At 63.6% G+C, this 19,122-nt stretch overlaps 2 protein-coding genes across 2 annotated transcripts; both read right to left on the bottom strand.

Moving 5' to 3' along the window:
* Positions 1 to 497: 497 nt before the first annotated feature.
* Positions 498 to 8,211, bottom strand: Tbxa2r (thromboxane A2 receptor). The gene is made up of 3 exons (XM_070001891.1): positions 8,053 to 8,211; positions 3,017 to 3,900; positions 498 to 1,234 (listed from the first exon to the last, which is right to left on the bottom strand). Exons 2-3 carry the CDS (start codon positions 3,803 to 3,805, stop codon positions 980 to 982), a joined length of 1,044 nt encoding a protein of 347 aa, XP_069857992.1. The 5' UTR covers positions 3,806 to 3,900; positions 8,053 to 8,211; the 3' UTR covers positions 498 to 979.
* Positions 8,212 to 10,720: 2,509 nt separating this feature from the next.
* Positions 10,721 to 18,760, bottom strand: Cactin (cactin, spliceosome C complex subunit). Its single transcript, XM_070002457.1, has 10 exons — positions 18,531 to 18,760; positions 15,718 to 16,189; positions 14,489 to 14,584; positions 14,162 to 14,307; positions 13,604 to 13,766; positions 13,404 to 13,518; positions 12,673 to 12,865; positions 12,098 to 12,220; positions 11,714 to 12,012; positions 10,721 to 11,617 (listed from the first exon to the last, which is right to left on the bottom strand). The coding sequence occupies exons 1-10, from the start codon at positions 18,707 to 18,709 to the stop codon at positions 11,127 to 11,129; spliced, it is 2,277 nt and encodes a 758-aa protein (XP_069858558.1). The 5' UTR covers positions 18,710 to 18,760; the 3' UTR covers positions 10,721 to 11,126.
* Positions 18,761 to 19,122: the final 362 nt, after the last annotated feature.

Below are 19,122 nucleotides of genomic sequence, written 5' to 3'. Positions count from 1 at the left end.
GAGCCCCAACTCCCACCCAGAGCCAAGCCCCTGTGACTTGGCCTCAGTTGCGGGGAGTGCAGGCTAGCTCGGGGCCAGGAGGAGGTCCTCCAGCCTCCTACCTGGCCCCCCAACCACGGGGCCCACCCACCCCCCAGAAGCCAGCCCTTTGCCCCAAACCTCAGCTGGGACCCCAGAAGTCCACCCCACCTGGGCTCTCTGTCCCTCGTTGCCCAGGTCCCAGGGCAGCCACCCTTCCCTCCCCGCCCCCCAGATCCCCAGCTCAGGGTGCAGGCCCCTCCCCCATGCAGGGGAGCCCCAGCCCCTCCCCCATGGCAGTGGAAGAGCAGGAGGGAGGGGCCCCTTTCAGGGGGCAGGGCTCCAGAGAATAAACAACGTTGCACCCCTGCAGCCCTGTGTGTCATTTTGGGGGAAGTCGAGTCTGACAGCAGCGTGGCTGTTTAGCTACACTGGGGGTTTATGAGCACTTGGCGGGGTGACACCCCATTCCTGGGCCATATAACAGACATTTATTGTGCATGTTCTGCGGACCCCAGGCTGGCAGTGTGGGGGGGGGATGGTGAAGGGGAGGTGGCAGCCCCCCTCCCGTGTCTCCCTTTCTCATCAGCCCCACGGGCCGAGCCCTAGAACCCCACTACTCAGAAGGCAGGCCTGGAAAGCGCCTACTAAACGCTCCAGAAAGGGGTGTGAGCAGCAGAGTGAGGGGGGTCTTCTTGATGAGGTTGGCGGCCTGGTGACCCCAGCCCAGGGCCATCCCCCTGACCCCAGGGGAGGTGAAGCCAGGGGCTCCCGAAGGTGTATTTTGGCACAAAACCAGGCCATTCATTGATTTCTAAGCCCGTCCCTCCCTCCCCCAGCTCCAGGCTCCAGAGGCACAGCCTGGGGGGGGTGCAGGGGTGCGGGGGAGAAGATGTCGGAGAGGGATGGGGCGGTCGGCCGGGGACCGGCCCGAGCCCGTGAGTCCGGCGGGGGTGGCGGGTCACAGAGGACCCAGGGCGGCGGGGCGCGAGGCCCGCCGGGGGCGCAGGGACAGGGACCGCGGGCGCGCGCTCAGGCGCGGGTGCAGGCGGCGCAGCACGGCGCGGCGGAACAGGATGTACACCCAGGGGTCCAGGATCTGGTTCCACGTGGCCACGCGCAGGTAGATGAGCAGCTGGCGCTCGGTGGCCTGCGACAGCTGGCCCGCGGGGCTCATGGCCGGCGGCGTCCGCAGCACCGTGTGTCCGATGAAGACCTGCGGGGAGCCGCAAGGGGTCAGGATGGCGCCAGGCCCCGCCCCTCAACCACACCCACCGCAAGACCACGCCCCGCGCGCCGAGCGTGCCCCGCCCACATCCCTCCCACCACACCCCGCCCTTTCGAGCATGCTCCGCCCCCGACCATGTCCCACCCAGAACAGACCACGCCCACACTCCCCTCGCTCCGCCCCAGCCACGCCCTCCGGGTCTTGACCACGCCCCCGCCCCCAGCCTCAGGGATAAGGGTCTCAGGGCCTTTCCTGCCCAGGCTGGCTTTGAACCTCGATCCTCAGATCTCAGCCTCCTGAGTAGCTAGGACGACAGGCGTGAGCCCGGCTTCACTTGCTTTTTGAGTTTTTCTGCGCTGGTGGATGAACTACTCAGGAGCCACACCCCCAAGCCCAACGTTCTCACGCATTAAATACTTTATACTCCATATTTGAACCCACTTCACTAAGTGTAAAATTGATACTTGCCCTTCAATAGAAGTGATTTAATAATTCAGAATATAACATGATTTTAAAAATAATTACAGACGAATGTACTTGTTAGGACTTCACAGAAACAGAGGACCAGATATCAGCGTGTAATTATAACATAATAATGAAACGATTAGCTATGACACAATAAGGGTAATTGGCAGGTGTGCTGAGGTTCTAGTATAATTGAACTTGGTCAAAGCCCGAGTCCTCCCCGCAGCCCACAGGCCCTGCACGGCTCGCCGGGCTCAGTCCTGCCCCGCTGCACACTCTGCCTGGGAGGTTCCTTTTTGTCAATCACGGGGCTTGAACTCTGGGCCTAGGCGCTGTCCCTCAGCTCTTCAGCTCAAGGCCAGCGCTCTACCACTTGGCTACAGCATCACTTCCGGTTTTCTAGTGGTTTGTTGGAGGTAAGAGTGTCACAGACTTTTCTGCCTGGGCTGGCTTTGAACCGCGATCCTCAGATCTCAGCCTCCTGAGTAGCTAGGATGACAGGCAGGAGCCACCAGCGCCCGGCTATGGAGACTCTTTTGTGTTCTCTACATAAAAGAGGATCCCTCTCGACGTCCCTCAGTCCTCTTCTCCCTTCCCTCCCTGCAGTCCCCAGGCTCTTGAAATGCTCAGCCTGAGCTCCGCCCTGCTCTAAAACATGGAATCTGGGGTTCTGAAGGATCACAGGAGTTCACCTGCTGGATAAGAAGTAGGTAGACACCCTAGTTAGAATCACTGATCCAGGGCTGGGAAGGTGGCTCAGTGGTAGAGCACTTGCCTTGCAATGCATGAGGCCCTGGGTTCGATTCCTCAGCACCACATAAGCAGAAAAAGCCGGAAGTGGCTTTTTCATCCACACCACACAGTGCTGCTCCCAGCCGCAGGGCTCAGTCCTCTGAGCTACCCTTACCTGTCCTACCTCTGCCGTCTCTATGCTGTGCCCAGGGTTGGGCAGCCCAGAGGCTCTGTGAGCCCAGAGCTCTCCTGGAGCTCAGAGTCCGCCCTGAAGCCCAGCATTTGGGGCTCACGCCTGTCATCCCATCAGCCAACCTCCTGCACAGAGATTCTGTGGTCCACGCAGCAGCCCTGGGCCCCAAGAGGCCTCAGGAAAACATCAAATCACTCGGCAAATCCACCATAAAATGTATTCCTCCCATTTTGCTCAGCAGGCAAACTCCTATTCATTCTTCAGAACCCCAGCTTCAATGCCCTCTACTCCACCTCCTCCCCTTTTCCCCCCTCCAAGTCAAAAGTTCTCCCCGGATGCCCACCCTGGACTTGTGGAACCCGCAGCCCACCTGCACTCACCAGCAAGGGCAGCCAGCACACGGAGGCCACCACCATGATACCCAGGAGCTGCACCATCATCTCCACCTCGCAGTCCCGGGGCCGCTGCTGGGCGGCCTCCCCGCCGTGGTAGACGCGACACAGGGTGGCCACGCTGACCGTGTTGAGCAGGAAGGACAGGGCCACCGAGAGGCCCCCGAGGCAGGCGAAGAGCAGGCCGAAGGCGGCGTCGCCCGGCCGGGCGGCCAGCGTGAGGAAGCACCAGGAGCCGGGGTACTGCACGGTGTAGCGGCCCAGGCCCAGCAAGGGGAGCAGCCCCAGGCCCAGGGCCAGCGCCCACACCAGGCCCACCGTGGCCCAGGCCCGGCGCGGCGAGGCCACCGCCGGCCTGGAGAAAGGCCGCGTGATGCCCAGGAAGCGCTCCGAGGCCATGGCCGCCCCCAGCAGCAGCGGGCACAGGCCGAAGAACACCATGGCCACGCCCATGAAGTGGCACAGGCGGCAGCCGGGGTCCCCGGCCCGCCAGTCCAGCAGGGCCGCGTGCTGAGACACCACGATGGCGCCCGTCACCAGCAGCCCCAGGAAGTCGGTGAGCACCAGGCCGCACAGGAAGGTGAGGAAGGGGGAGCGGGGGCACAGGCCGCCCTGGGGGGAGCTGGCCAGCACGCTCAGGGCCACCAGGTTCGAGGACAGCCCCACCACGCAGAAGGACGCCGGGAACCAGGGGGAGGCGATCAGACGCCTCTCCTCCAGCGTGAAGTTGAAGTTGATGGGCCGGAAACACGGGCCCAGACTGGCGTTGGACCACATGGCTGCCTCCAGCCCGGCCACCACTGCGGCCGCCACACCAGGTGACAAGACAGGTCACCACCCCATGGGGGCCTGCCAGGTCCGGCCGGGAACACCTGGAAGGCAGCAGAGAGAAGACCGGCTTGTCAGGTGTGCAGCTGGCGGGAGGGGGCGAACTCCGCAGCCTTTAATGCCCCAGCTCCAGTGCCCCTTCTTGAGGAAGGATTTGTCTTCATCCCCTCACACTGTTACCACGATTGCTAGTTGTGTACTGTTGGAGCTATTATTCCCTCCACCTCGAGCTAAAGGGACAAAACACCAGGGCTGCCAGGCCTGGGACCCCCTAGAAAGACACCAAGAAATATTTTTGTGGGTCTTACAGAAAAATCCAAAGACCCTAGCTTTGAACTCCAGCCTGGAGTCTGTGTGACTCTAGGCAAGTGGTTTCTCTTCTCTGAGCCTCAGTTTACCCCTTACTCACCCTCCGCCCCCACAGCTGACTGCCTGATCTAAATTATAGTCATTGTCAATAACAATTGCAGTCTCCCACCCCGTCCAGGGCCAGGGAGGGGCTGCCAGCCGCAGGTCCCCGGGTCCGGCTTGTGTCCCCCATTTCATGACACTCTTGCTGTCACTGTTGTTTTCCTTGTTTTGGGGGGGAGTCTGGAGAACTTAAGGGGGTATTTCCATCCTGCCTCCCATATGCCAGAACACTTTCATACTAATAAGCAAGGATCCCTGCAGTCCCAATTCCATTTTGGGAACAAAAACGCAGCTCATTTGCAGCCACAGCTTCCCCAGGGACAGGTTAGAGCGAGCGCTCGGACTGGGTGGGGCTGTGGGAAAACGCTGGGCAGACCGAGGGGGGGATCGCAAAGCAGAGCCAGATGTGCCCTGATCAGATCAGCATGGCTGCAGCCCGGCGCTGGTGCTCCCGCCTGTCATCCGACCACTCAGGAGGCTGAGATCTGGACTGCGGTTCAAAGCCAGCCCAGGGCAGGAAAGTCCGTGAGACTTTTTTTTGTTTGTCAGTCCTGGGGCTTGAACTCTGGGCCTGGGTGCTGTCCCTCAGCTCTTCAGCTCAAGGTGAGCGCTCTACCACTTGACCCACAGCACCACTTCCGGTTTTCTGGTAGTTCATTGGAGATGAGTCTCACAGACTTTTCTGCCCAGGCTGGCTTTGAACTGAGATCCTCAGATCTCAGCCTCCTGAGTAGCTAGGATGACAGGCATGAGCCACCAGCACCAGGAAGACTACTACTTCCAATAAACCACCAGAAATCTGGAAGTGGTGCTGTGGCTCAAGTGGTAGAGCGCTAGCCTGGAGTGAAAGAGCTCAGGGACAGCGCCCGGGCCTGGGTTCGATTCCTCAGTACCATATACACCGAAAAAGCTGTAGCTCAAGTAGCAGAGTGCTAGGCTTGAGCAAAAGAAACTCAGGGACAATGCCCAGGCCCTGAGTTCAAGCCCCAAGACCGTCACAAAAAAAAAAGAAAAGAAAAGAAAAGAAAAGAAAAAGATTACAGGCATGAACCACCATGCAAGGCTATTAGTTGAGATGGGGTGGAGGGGAGGGTCTCACCTAGAACGGTGATCCTCCCGACCCCAGCATCCCAGCGGCCGGGATTATAGGTGTGTGCCACCACCTCCAGCCAACTTACTTCCTTTTGTAAAAAAAACATTCATTGGCTTTCTTGTTGTTATAGAGGTGATGTATAGAGGGATTACAACAACCTGAGTCAGGTAATGAGCACATTTCCTCTCGTACCTGTGTTTTCCGTTTCCTCCCGCTCTCCCTCCCTCCCGTCTCCACCCACGAGTTGTCTAATTCATTTTCATCCGTGTCCAGTGAGTTCCACCGCTGCACCTTTCCCTTTTCCCGAGTCCTGCCCTCCTTCCCTCAAACCCTTCCGAAGATAGACGCTGAATACATGAGGAAAAGTACACATGCGTCTATCTCTGGGGGTGTGTGTGTCTGTTTCCATATGTGGAGTGGGTTTTCAGTATGCACATCATTCTAGATAAAGTGGAAGCGGTGTGTAGCTCTGGTGTCTTTTACTTTCTCTCCTCTTGTTCTCGCTGTGTGGGTGTCTGGGTCTCTCTAGAATCCTGTATCATTGATCAGACCCTAGTGCGCTTTAGATCGAACTTGTGCCAATCACAGGGAACAGGTGCCGTTTTTCTCTGAGTGAGGCTCACCTCACTCACTCAGCCTGATTTTTTCTGGGTCCGTCCATTTCCTCGCAAATGGCATTACGTGATGGTTTCTAATGGCGGTGTAGCAGTGGTGCATATATTGGCGTGTGTGTCCCAGGTCTGGGATCCACGCGTCTCTTGTGGGGGCCCCGGGGCTGCGTCCCCCTCCTGGCAGTTGTGAGTCGTGGTGGTCAGACGGGATTCTGAATGGCCCCCTCTTGCTGGCCTTGGACTTGTCCTGTCCTGGCTCACAGCCTCAGTTTCCCTTCTTGTACAGAGCGTCTAGCCCACAGGCCCTGAGCCAGGGCGGCCTTTTGGAGCAGATGGGAAGTGTGTGTGTGTGGGGGAGTGGCTGCCGGCCTTGCTTTCCATCTGGGTAATTGGTGCCTTGGCTGGGCTCCTCACTATTGCGCCTTATAAATTATCCAGCCCCAGACAGAGGCCCTGAGCCTCCCCTCCTCTCCGCCTGGAGCCAAGGCGTCTGTCTCTGTGGGGCGCGATGGGGAGAAGGGTGGACAGCCAGACGGCAAGAAGGCCAGGTGGAACCAGTGCTAGGCCACACTCGCAAGGCCACAGATCTTGATCAGTGGAGGCCTTACTGGAGTCCAGCCTTGGCTCCCCCTGGGGACAGGGTTCTCCCTCCCTCCTCCTGCCCTCCCCCTCCCCCCCAGCTGGTATGCACGGCTTCAGAAATTCCCCCGAAAAAGTGGGCCTGTGCCTGTGCCTACAGCCACAGCCCATCCCATGTGGGTCTCACAGGTCTGGCCTGGGGACACACACCCAGGATTCTTGTACACACACACACACACACACACACACACACACACACACACACACACACACACACACACACACACACACACACCCTGTGTCTCGGGACAAAGTCATGACCCAGAGCTCCTCTTGGCCAGGGGGAGGCTGGAAACTGGCTCTCCTCTTTGGCCACAGCTGGTGGTTTCCAGTCTCCCCCTCCCTTGCCCCCCTCTGCCCAGCTTGGGTTCAGGTGATAGGAGCCGTTTCAAGTTCCCTAGGCTAGCAGGCCAGCGCCGGGGCGTGGGGTGGGCAGGGCCTCTGCCACAGGCTGTGTGGCCTGTGGAAGAATTGCTGTTCCTCTCTGTGCCCCCCCCCCCCAGGAGGTGTGTGTGGCCTGTGGCTTTCTGGGTTCAGGCTGGAAAATCTCAAGAGTCCCCGGGGCGTCACTGAGCTGAGGTTTGGACGGGAGGGCCCTGCTTAGGGGACTCTTTTGGTTTCGGGGCTAGGCCTGGGGCTTGAACTCAGGGGGCCTGGGTGCTGTGCTGAGCTTTTTTTCTTTTCTTCTCAAGGCTGGTGCTCTACCACTTGAGCCACAGCTCCACTACCGGCTTTTTGCTGGGGGTTAATTGCTGGGAAGCGTCTCACAGAGGTGTCTGCCCAGGCTGACCGGCCACCCTGCGGTCTGCTCGGGTGCGGCCACCCCTGGCCCTGCGCTCCCAGGGAGCCTGGAAATCCGGGAATTCCAGGGGTAAGCCTCCTCTGGTTCTGAGGTCACCCCCCTCCCCACATCTGTCTCAGCCCCTGGCTTCCTCCTGGGGCCCAGGCCCGGGGCTGTCTCAGGAGGCTGCCCAGAGGTGGGGCGCACTGTGAGGGGAGTGGGGGGCCTGCCCCTGCGCCCTCCCTGGCCCTCCCTCCTGCCCTGCCTCCCCTCTGTCCCCCGCCCGCACCCCTCGGGGTGCGGCCCCCACCCCCGTGTCAAACCCCATTTCCGGGAGCTCTTTCCGTTGGCACACCGCGAGTCCTCCCCACCCCCGGCCCCAGCGAGGCGCGCGCGCAGGTGGGCGCCCCATAGCCTCCCCCAGTCCCGCCGAGCCTCAGTTTCCTCTTCTGTCCAGGCTCAGCCCCGGGGTCGGGGGGGGGGCAGGGCGCGGGACCGACCCGGGGCGGGCGGGCTCGGGGGACACTGAGTCACGGCACGGGCCCCAGTCATCAGACCGTCCCCCCCCCGCCCCCATACCCCGGACGGACACGCGGCCCCCAGACGGACACGCGGCCCCCGGCCGACCCCCAGGGCGGCCCCGCCCCGCCCCGGGCCTCACCTGTGTCCCGGATGCCGCGCGGAGATGGAGATGAGGCTCGGGACAGACCGGTCCGGATTCCGTGGACCCCTCGGGAAACTGAGTCACGGCGGGGCGGGCCCGACGGAGGCAGAGCGCGGGACCGGGCCCCACCGAGCGCCTGGACCGCCCGCCCGCCCGCCCGCCCGCCGGCCGCGGTCTCTCCGGGGCAGGGTCTCCGGCCCCGCCCGCGCGCTGCCGGCCCCGCCCCGCCGCGGCCCCGCCCCCAAGGCAGCCCCGCCCCCCAAGGCAGCCACGCCCCCACGCGCACAGCCCCGCCCCGGCCGGCCCCTGGGCTCGCCCCCTGGCTCCCGGGTGCGCGGAGGGCCCGAGCAGGGTCGCCCTGCGGGACCCTGGCCGGCTGCCCCTCTGCACGGCGCCCCGGGCAGGGGCGGGGCGCCCTGGGCCAGGCCCCGGAGGGGAGGATGGATGGGCTTTGACACTGCAGCTGTGATCCACACGGGACAGCTGGGGCAAACGGATCAGACGTCGTACCACCCTCAGATCCCCTCATGGTGTGTCCAGGCTGGCTCGCGAAGGTGTGGGGGCTGGGCTACACTCCACAGGACGGGGAGGGGGGGAGCCTGGCCCAGGGGCCTGGGTCACCCTGAGAGGCTGCAGGGCGCCTGCCCACCAAGCAGGAAGATCTTTGGCCCAAGCAGGGGCCTAGAGTTAGGCCAGGATTGCTGGCCTGGCCTTGAACCCACCCCCACATTTCCCGCCCCCTCAGGGCTCTGAATGACAGCTCCATCAGCAGGGCCAGGAAGCCCCTTCTCCATGGCCACCTTCCCCTCCAGGCCTCAGTCCAGCCCTATGTCCCTCCACATCCCCTTATCAGAGGCCCCTGAACCCTTAACCCTAACATCCCTCTTCCTCAGGAAGGCACTGCCCAACTCCTATTCATCCTGCAGAGCCCAGCCTCCAAGTCCTCCTCCTCTACAAAGCCTTCTCCATCTTTTAGTCTTTCTCCACTCTGTCCTTTTTAGGACACTACCCCCCCCCCCGCGCCCCCATCCTGGGGCTTGAACTCAGGGCCTGGGCACTATCCCTGAGCTTCTCTGACTCAAGGCTAGCACTCTACCACTTGAGCCACAGTGCCACTTCTGGCTTTTTCTGTGTATGTGGTATAGGGCTTCATGCATAGTAGGCAAGCACTGTACCACTAAGCCACATTCCCAGGCCTAAGGAAACAATTCTGAGACCCAAGTGGGCCTGCCCTTGAGGTCTCTCCTACCTGGAGAAGGAGGTGACCATTATGTCAGCCCTTTGGGATCAGTACTGAAGCAAAGGAAGTGTCTGCTCCTGGGATCTTAGAGGTTGGGTGTGGAAAATGGGTCTTTGTAGGATGGGTAGGAGTTCTCAGGGTCTGAGCTACTTGGTGTCAGCAGGACTTTCTCATGAGGTCTTGAGTATCACTACAACTAGGGCAGGAGTGGTGGGAAGAGGATGTGGGGCGGGGCTGGAGGCGAGGGCAGTCAGCTGTAAGGTGGCTGGAGGTCACTGCGCTGACTTCCTCTGTACCCAGCCCCAGACAAACATCTTTTCTGGGAAAGGACTTGGAGGACAATTGATTTCCACGTTGCCTTCGTCTCACCACGTCCTGACAGCCAGGCCAGGTGTGGCGTGGGGGCTCTCATCCCTGTCCCCCCGCACCCCCACTGGTGGTCAACCTGGGAGTGGATGGTGGAAACCAAGGCCAGGCTCAGGATGCGCCCCCCGTGGCTGCGGCTTCCGCCGGGCCAGGCAGGGAGCGGCTATTCTTAGCCTTGGACAGCGGAGGAAGGAAGAGGCTGGGACTGGGGCAGCATCCAGGACACCGGGGGGTGGGGGGCTGTGGACAGGCAGCCCAGCCCCCACCTGCTGGCGGGGTCCCCCGCATCCGGACACCCGAGGCCCGCGGCCCTCGCCTGGGCCGCATCCGCTGCTGTCCTGTCTTGGACGCACCTGCCTGCCCCACCCCAGCGCGCGCCGCGCCCCTCCTTCAGGGAGCCTGGGCCTCTCAGGCCTCTGAATGCGGGGCCTTGCCTCCTTGAGATCAGGACCCCGGACCCCAGTCCTGCCGGGACTGCAGACAGAACAGCGGACACCTCTTCTGGGACAGGTGGGGAAACTGAGGCCCAAACATAGGTGTTTTTTTTTTCGGGTACGATCCAACATGGAGCGAGGCTCAAGTGCCTGCCCGCCGTGGCCGACTCAGGTCAGCCGCCCCGCTCCGGACCTCGGACAGGTCGGGGTCGGCGGAGAGGCTGGCTGGAGGATGCAAGGCTCAGCCAGTCTGTGACTGATTAGTGATGCCTGCCAGGGTTCAACGGGGACAGAGGTGTGGAGGCTGGGATGGAGCCCTGATAAGCCAGGCGCCGCTGGCCTGGGCTCCCAGGGCGCATGCGCAGGACGGGAGTGGGGGGCCTGGGCTCCCAGGGCGCATGCGCTGGGCAGGAGTGGGAGGGCCCAGGCTCACAGGGTGCATGCGCTGGGCAGGAGTGGGAGGGCCCAGGCTCACAGGGCGCGTGCGCCGCAGGGCGGGGCTGGGGGTCTGGGCTTGGGGGGCCCCTGGTCGCAGCAGGACCGGGTGGGCGCAGGCTGCTCTGGCAGGTGCTTGGTGAACAGGGGAGTCGGGAGGGAAACTTACTAGAAACAGGAGCCTCCGAGCTGTGAAAATACAAGATTTTTCTCCACCAAAAAAAGTCTCTTTAGACAGTCTGCGGACGCAGGACGCAGGGGTGCGGCGGGGCTGAGACGGTTGGGGCCCCGGGGAAAGGAAGACCCTGTGAGGGGCGAGGGGGTAGGCCGGCAGGCCGCGCGGCCTCGAACCCCTGTGGCCCAGGTGACCTCCACGCTCGGGCGAGGGTGACCCCCACCCCACGGCCCCGGAGGAGGGTGACCCCCACCCCAAGGCCCCGGGGGAGGGTGACCGCCGGCCCAGCGGGGGAGCCCCCGCGGCGGGGCTGGGCGCCCGGGTCGGCCCCAGGGGCGGTGCCCGGCCCCCGGATCCTGCTGGGGAGCCCCGGGGTCTGCTCAGGGGCCCCGCAGGGGACACCGAGGCGGGCGCACGGGGGTCACCGGCGGTAGCGGTAGCGCTTGAAGTGGAACCAGAGCTGGAAGATGCCGTTGGCGAACTGGCAGCGGAAGCCGTGGCGGTGCGAGTACTCCCACTCGCGGTTGACGATCTTGAAGGCGATGTCCTCGTAGGGCGGGCCGGCGTGGAAGCGCAGGATGGCGAAGTCCTTGTTGTCGGCGCAGGCCTCCAGGAAGTACTCGGGCGTGGAGCGCTTGTCGATGAGGTCGGGGTAGAAGATGTTGAACTTGTAGCCCTGCACGATCTTGGGCGGCGGGTTGTCGAAGTCGTAGTGCGTCTGGTTGTACTTGTTCCACTCGAAGCCCGTGTGCACGCGGTTGAAGAAGCGCGGCTTGCGCGGCCGGTACTTGTCGGCCCACAGGTAGGCCTTGCCGGTGAGCGGCATCTCCACGCTGAACTGCGCCTCGTCCTGCCCCATGCCCTCCTTGGCCCGCCGGAAGAAGATGTCCTCGGCGCTCTCGCTGGCGTCCCCTGCGGGCGGGAGGCCGGGCGGGGCGGCGTGAGGCCGGGCCTGGCCCCTCCGGCCTCCCGCCCCGGCCTCCCGCCCCACGGCCTCCCCGGCCGCACCTGTGACCTGGAGCTGCTGGCGGGACAGCTGCAGGCGCTGCAGGTCCTCGTCGGGCTCCAGCACGTGCGCGTCCAGCGGCAGCTCGTGCGCGGTGAGCAGGCGCGGGCTGTAGCGGCCCGCGTCGTAGTCGTCCAGGCTCTGCTGGATCAGGTCCTCCTCCATGAGCACCGCCTCGCCCTCGCCCTCCTCACCCTCCGCCTCGCCCTCGCCCGCCGCTGCCCCGTCCTCCGGGGGCTCGGCGGGGCCCTCGGCCGAGGGTCCGGGCGGCGAGGGGGCGGCCGGGTCCTCAGGCTCCGGGCTGCGGGAGAGCCGGGGTGAGCGGGCTGGGCCGGGGTGGGGGTGGGGTCCGCGGCCTCCCGCCCCCGGAGCGGAGCGGGGCGTACCTGCGGCCCGGGGACGCGGGCTCCTGCTTGAGGATGGGGAAGAGCGGCTCGCTCTCCACGCCCTGCTCCTGCTTCAGCTTGTACAGCTTCTGCCGCAGCACGTCCTGGTGGCGCTCGCGCAGCCTGGGGGGGGGGGGGGGACAGGCAGGGCTCGGCTCGCGGGCGGCCCCCGCACCCCCCCTGCGCCCCCCGCCCCCCCCCGCCCAGGCCGTGGGGCCTCAGGGCCCTGTGACGGGGGAGGGGCGGCGGGCCCGACCCTGGGCACTTGGGGGGAGGGCCCTGACCCAAAGAGCCTGGGGCCTGCCAGAGGGGCGGGGCGGCTCCCAGCAGGACGAGAACCCGACAGGACTTAGAGGCTTGTAGGAAAGGACAATGGCCGGCCGGCTGGGCTGAGCACTGTTTACTGGCCGCTGCCAAGCACGCGGGGAATCTGTACACAGCCCGCCCTGGGCGGCCGCCTGGAGGGAGGGGCCCAGGGGCGGAGCCGGGCGTCGCTGGGCGGGGCCTGACAAGGGATGTGGGCGGGGCCAGGAGCCCTGTGGGCGGGGCCCGGGGAACTGGGGGGCGAGGCTCACCTGGCCCGGGCCATGTGCGCGCGCAGCTGCTGCAGCAGGCTCTCCCAGTAGCCCATGTCCAGGTTGGGGCCGCCCGCGCGGATCTTGCCCTCGATGCCCTGGAAGATGACCTGCAGCTGGTTGTAGGTCTTGCCCTTGAACACCGACTGCACGTCCGAGCTGACGGAGGCGTTCACGCCCTCGCGGTGCTCGCCTGCATGGAGGGGGGCCGCTCAGCACGGGGGCTCCCGGGCTCCCCTCACACTATCCCCACCCCGGTCTCTGCGCTAGAGACAGCACAGACCCCGGCCAAGAGCCAAGTCAAAAGCTGAGGCCCGGGGCCTGGAAGGCGGGCTTGGCTTTGGCTTCTCTCTAGAAGCGGGTGACACTGCGGGGCTGTCGGGGGCTCAGTTAGACAGAAAGGATACCAGGGGCCGGTGTTCCCCTGGTTAGGCGGGGGAGCCTGGGCGGCCTCAAATGCCCACCACTGCCCTGCTGGAACACTCCTTTCTACTCTGGTGAAGTTAGCTACAGTGGGTCACCAGTCCCTGGAGGCTGGAGGCCAGGGGTGTGGGTGAACCCCAGGGCAGCAGTGGCTCACTGCTGACCTCTAGTGGCCGGCCCTTCTCTGCACACCGCAGACAGGAAAACACGAATACCTGGCCAGGGCGGCTCCGGTCAGACCCCAGAGCACAGCACGCTGGCTCCGATGGCCCAGCAGGTGGATGGGAGGGGACAGGGACACGCGTTACCTGGCCCCTTGCCCGAGGCCTCCAGCTTGCGGAGCTTGGAGATCTCGTCCTCAGTGATGATGGTCATGTCACGCCAGAAGTCCACGTTCTTGCCCTGCTCCAGCTCCATGTATACCTGGGTGGGTGGGGCGCAGGGCAGGTGAGGTGGGTGGAAGGGGGGGGGCTGCGGGGTCCTGGGGAGGGGCAGGGCTGGCAGGTACCTGTATGTCCTCCAGCAGGTCCTCCATGTCAGCCACCGTGAGGCCGTTGAGGAAGGTGTACGGCTCGTGCATCTCCACGGCCAGGTCATCGTCCTCGGCGCTGATGTACTTGGCCAAGAGGTCGATGGGCTTGGCCCGCCCGTCCCGGATGCGGATCTTGGAGCTGCCAGGCACAAGGGTGGCAGTCAGAGGGGTGTGTGTGTGTGTGCCCTGCTCTTTTGGGGCAACACACTGTGGGAGCAGGGCAGGGCAGCCATGGGTAGTGAGGAGAGCTTTTGGAGGAGCATGGACCAGAGTGTGGGGGCAGGGGAGGGCCATTGTCTGCACTGTGGCAGGGGCTTTTTGGGGTGCTCCACTCGGTGCCCAGGGGGACACGTGCATCCTGACCCTGGCCCTCGCCCACACAGGTGGAAGAAGCCTCAGAAGTGAGGCGGGAGGGAAGAGGGACAGAGCATCTGAGCAGTGGGAGGTGGGGTGCACGCACAGTGCTGGCGGGGTGTGGGGCGGGCATGGGTGTGGTGGGAGGGGGGCTGCGGTGCGGGGACGGGGAGGGCGTACCGCAGCTTGGCCTGCTGCAGGTGGAAGTGGTCCTCCTGCTCCTCCCAGGTCTTGAAGTGCTCTGCCTCCTTCTCCCGCTGCAGCATCTCCAGCTCCTGCTCCCGCATGGCCTTCTCCCGCTCCCGCTCCAGCCGCAGCTGCTTCACCTGGGAGGCACTGGTGTGAGGAGCTGCTCAGGGGCACACCCCACTGCCCTCTCCGGCCCTGGCTCCCCTGCCCTGGGCACAGGAGTGCTGACGTGGGGGACGGACACTCTTCCTGTGGGAGGCCCAGCAGCCGGGCCAGGGCAGCATGGCCAGGGGGCGAGGGGGGGAGCGGGGGCCTCACCTTTTGCAGCTCCAGCCGGTTGTCCTCTTGGATCCTTTTGTTGCGCTCCTTCAGCTCCTTCTCTTCCAGGTGGCTGATCCCTTTCTTCTCCAGGGCCTGACAGACAATCTAACCTGAGCACATACGCTGCCTGCGCCTCCCAGCACCGCCACCCAGGGAGCCTCTGGCCCAGGCACAGAGAAGGAGATGTCCTCTCCTGCCGGGACACAGCACACAGGCGCAGCCCCCGCGGGAGCGGGCCTGCGAGCAGCAAGCGTGCTGCTCCTCAGACTCATTTCACAGGGGTCTGGCTAAGTCGGCAGCGTGAGGCGACCTCAGCCTGAGTCGCTGGCTGTGCTGTGCGAGGGACCCAGGAGACTCAGAATACAGTGTCATCTGGGGTCACCAACATGGGCAATCTCCCACAGTTGGTCCTGAGGGGCACTGTGAGGCTGTGTCACCTCATCTGGTGTCGGGTGTGGAGGTGCAGGGACTGCACAGGTCGTACCCTGGTCACCCCAGACCCTCATGTCACCCAGCAGTGACTTCCCCCCCCCAGTTCCCTCAGGGACAGTTGAGGCCGGCCTCGCTCAGTGCCCACCAGCACACACACAGGTGCTCAAGGTGCGTCTGGGGAATCCAGGGCTGACAAGCCTGGCCTGGAGAAAGACGTGGCAGGGACCCAGGGGTGAGGGCGGATCGGCAGTGTTTCAGGGACACAAAAGAACAGCCGGGTGCCAGGGTCCTGGGGTGGGATAAGCTCTGGTGACCCCGGGGTCCTCCTGGCTCTGAAGTCTCGGCCCCATGGAGAAGCCTTGCACCCCCTCCACTCTTCCACTGCGGGGTACTGCAGTGGACCAAGCTACGAACATGCATGTCCTCACCCAAGGCTGTGAGGAGGGGGTTAAGGGTGAGAGAGGGGTGGGGTGGGCGGAGCCTTCGGAAGAGATGGACACCGGGACAAGAGAAGGATGTGTGAAGACAGGCTCAGAAGGGGGTGGGGCAGCCCTAGACAAGGATGCTAAGGTCTGCTGGCCCAGGAGGGAGGGGACAGGCTTTCCCCGCGCGTGGGGGAGAGGACGTGGCCTGGGCCCGGCCTGCAGGGGTGTGCACTGGGTGGCGCACAGGAGCCAGGCACTCTAGATGCTCCACAGTCAACTTGGGGGGCAGGGCTGGCTCACACAGACGCACCCGAGCTGGGGGGGGGGGTGCGCGCATGCGCAGCAGCGCTGGCCCCCGGGCGGGCTCACCTTGTTCCAGATGAAGGTGCCCAGCAGGTTGTTGTCGCCGAAGGGGTTGTCGGTGTTGGTGTAGCCCATGTACTCCTCGCCCCAGCCCATCTTCTCGCGCTTCTTGCGCTCCTTGGCCTCCTTCTTGGCCAGGCGGCGCGCGCGCTTCTCCTCGGGCGTCTCGAAGGCCTTGAGCAGCTCCTCCTGCTGCCGCCGCTCCTCGCGCCGCCGCAGCCGCTCCTGCAGCCGCTGCTGCCGGCTCAGCGCCGCCGCCGCGCCGGGGCTCTGCCCGCCGCCCGCGGACGCCGCGCTGGACGCCGCCGAGCCCGGGGACCACGAGCGCCCGCGCCCGCGCCCGGCCCAGCCCCGCGCCGGCTCCTCCTCGGAGCCGGACGGCGAGGAGCGGTCCCGAGAGCGCCATCGCGGCGGCGCGGGGCTCCGGCTTCGCCTCCGGGACCGCCGAGCTCGCCGCCGCTCCTCCTCCGAATCCGACCTGCAGCCGGGGAGAGCGCGGCCCGGCCCGTCAGCGCGGCCGCCCCCCAGCCACGCACCGGGCGCGCCCATGCGGGGACCCCACGGCCGGTCCTCGTGGAAACCCGCACGCACGGACACGCGTAGTCACATCCAGTCACGGGGGCCCAGGGCGCAGACGGGCTGGCGTGGGGCGGCGGCCACCCAGGAGCTGGGGGCGCCTGGCAGGAAGAGCATTCCAAGCTGAAGCAAAGGCCCTGGGGCAGCTCCAAAGGAGATCCCAGGACTGGGAAGGTGGCTTAGTGGAAGAGGCTTTCCTGGCATGCATGAAGCCCTGGGTTCGTTCGATTCCTTAGCACCACATACACAGAAAAAGCCAGAAGTGGCGCTGTGGCTCAAGTGGTAGAGCGCTAGCCTTAAGCAAAAGAAGCTCAGGGACAGCGCCCAGACCGAGTTCAAGCCCCAGGCAAACGAAACAAACAAAAAACAAAAACAAAAGAAGGTCGCCAGCTAACAATATGGGCAGAGAACCTGACCTTGTCAGGAAGCATAGCATACGGGTGGAAGTAGTGTTTTAAAGTGGTCCTAGAAGCTGGACACAAGTGGCTCACGCCTGTAACCCTAGCTGCTCAGGAGGCTGAGATCTGAGGATCACAGCTCCAAGCCAGCCTGGGCAGGAAAGTCTGTGAGACTCTTAACTCCAGTGAACCACCAGAAAACCAGAAGTGGCACTGTGGCTCATAATGGTACAGGACTAGCCTTGTGTAGAAGAACTCATGGACTGAGCCCAGGCCCTTAGTTCAAGCCCCATGACTGACAAAAAACAAACACAACAGCAACAACAACAAAAAACGTGGTCCTAGGGTCTAGAACAAAGGAGGAAGGCATTTTGACATTCAGCTCAGGTAGAGACCTAACTACATAAGTGGGTGCCTATAATTCCAACTACTCAGAAAGCTCAGATTTGAGGACTGAGGTTAGAAGCCAGCTTGGCAAGAAAGTCTGTTACCTCCAATTAGCCAGCAAAATGCTAGAGGTGGCGCTGTGGCTCAAGTGGTAGAGCACCAGCCTTAATTGAAAACACTAAGAAACAGCATTTAGGTCATGAGTTCATGTCCCAGTTCAGATCCCTTCAATATTGGCTGCAAAGTTAATCCAATTTTCATAAGCAACACCAACTGTAATTGTGTACTGAATGTGGCTAATCAGTGCATTTAAATGGTTCAAGTATCAGACTACAATACAGTGAACCTCAGCCTCTCCATGCCACAACGACCCTTTCCCAAACAAAATAAAACCAACTCCCCCACTAAAAACAAACAAAAAGAAGTAGTTCACGTGTAGAAGCTGCCAGGCGCTGTGGCTGAAGCCTGTAATTCTAGTTACTGGGTAGGTAGTTTGAGATCTCGGTTGGAGGCCACTCTGGAAATCAAAGTTCCTAAGACCCCATCCGCCTCAACCAGTAGGCACTGTGGTCAGAGCCTGTCATCCACAGCGACATCGCCAGGAAGGAGGATCGAAGCTCGGGATGGTTTTGGCATAAGGGGGAGACGTGGGAAAGTTTGGGACAGGGCGCGGGGGCGTGGCTCTAGCGTGGGGGCGGGGCTCGAGCAGTAGAGAAGCTGATTGGTCCGTATCAAGCCCTGAGTTCAAAGCCCAGGAGAGGAGGGAGAGGGAACGGGGGTTGGAGGCGTAGCTAGTCAATAAGCGTCAGGTACCCAGTTCAAGCCCCTGTCTCGGAGACCAGAAACAGCAAAAGACGGAAGGTAGCCTGTAGCTGACACGAGTCTCAGTGGTGTTGCCATCAGTCACCGCCTCTTTTTCCATCCACCATTAGCAGAGATACCTCCACGATCCCTCTCCAGCCAGCCCACTTTCTCACTAACGCCATTCGTCCCAAAGAAACCGGATCTGGAGCTGTGACTCCAGGGGTAGAGCGCTAGCCTTGAGAAAAGTAAAAAGCTCTGGGGCAGCGCCCAGGCGCTGAGTTCAAGGCCCAGTACCCACAGCACGCACACGCACACACGCGCACACACGCACACGCACACACACACACGCACACAGCAAGCCACACCACCTCAAGGCCCTGCTCAGACTTCTCCCACGCTCCCCACTTCACTCCGGACGACGAGCAGACGGCTCCCCGCACCGCGGCTCCCCGCAGCCGCTCCGACCTCACCTCCCGCGCTCCTGGTCCCTTCGGTCCCTCCCACCCCAGGCGCCCGGCCCGGAACGCCCGGCCCTCTGCGTTCCCCGCCAGGCTCATTCCGACCCGCGCCGCGACATCTCTCCCTCCAGGAAGCCCTCCGGGACCACGTCGCCTGAGCGTGGGGTGTCTCCAGGGAGCCCCGCCGCCACCCCACCTGCGATCCCGGCTCCGCCGCTTCCGCCGGCGCCGCCCCTCGTCCTCCCGGCGCCGCCGGCTGCGCCGACCATGGCTCCCGCTGCGACTCCGACTCCGGCTGCGACTCGCACTCTGACTCCGCTGCCTCCGGCCCCGGCGACCCGCCGACCGCGAGCGCGAGCGTGTGTCACCACCCATCCGAAGCGACGGCGGCGGCGCGGACGCCGGCAGCCGGGGGCCCGGGATTGAGGGGCCTTCCACGGCCGCGGCGCCTCTGGGGCTGCCCCAGGGGCGCCTGATCCAGAGAATGAGCCCCTCCCGCCTCCCCGATCGCAGGAAGGCGACGACCTAGAATCGCCTCTACTTCTGCGTGCGTGACTTGCGTGGTAAGAGTCAGACTGGACTTTGGTAAGCGGAAATGGTTGGCATCTTTCTTCAGGCAGTGCAAAAGGAAACTCCATTCGGGTCTTCATAACCTTGAATAGGGCGGGGCTTGATAACGCGCAAACCAGAGGAGGCGGGTCCGAGGTTGGACAAGACGTTGGAGGAGGAACCGAAAGAAGGCGTGGTCTAAGGGGGCGTGACGGGAGGTGTGCCCTGTGACGAGTGGG

Source organism: Dipodomys merriami, unplaced genomic scaffold, assembly GCF_024711535.1.
Source record: "Dipodomys merriami isolate MVZ:Mamm:240054 unplaced genomic scaffold, mDipMer1.0.p SCAF_6, whole genome shotgun sequence".
Classification (NCBI taxonomy): domain Eukaryota; kingdom Metazoa; phylum Chordata; class Mammalia; order Rodentia; family Heteromyidae; genus Dipodomys; species Dipodomys merriami.
This window is presented reverse-complemented; position numbering and strand designations above follow the sequence as displayed.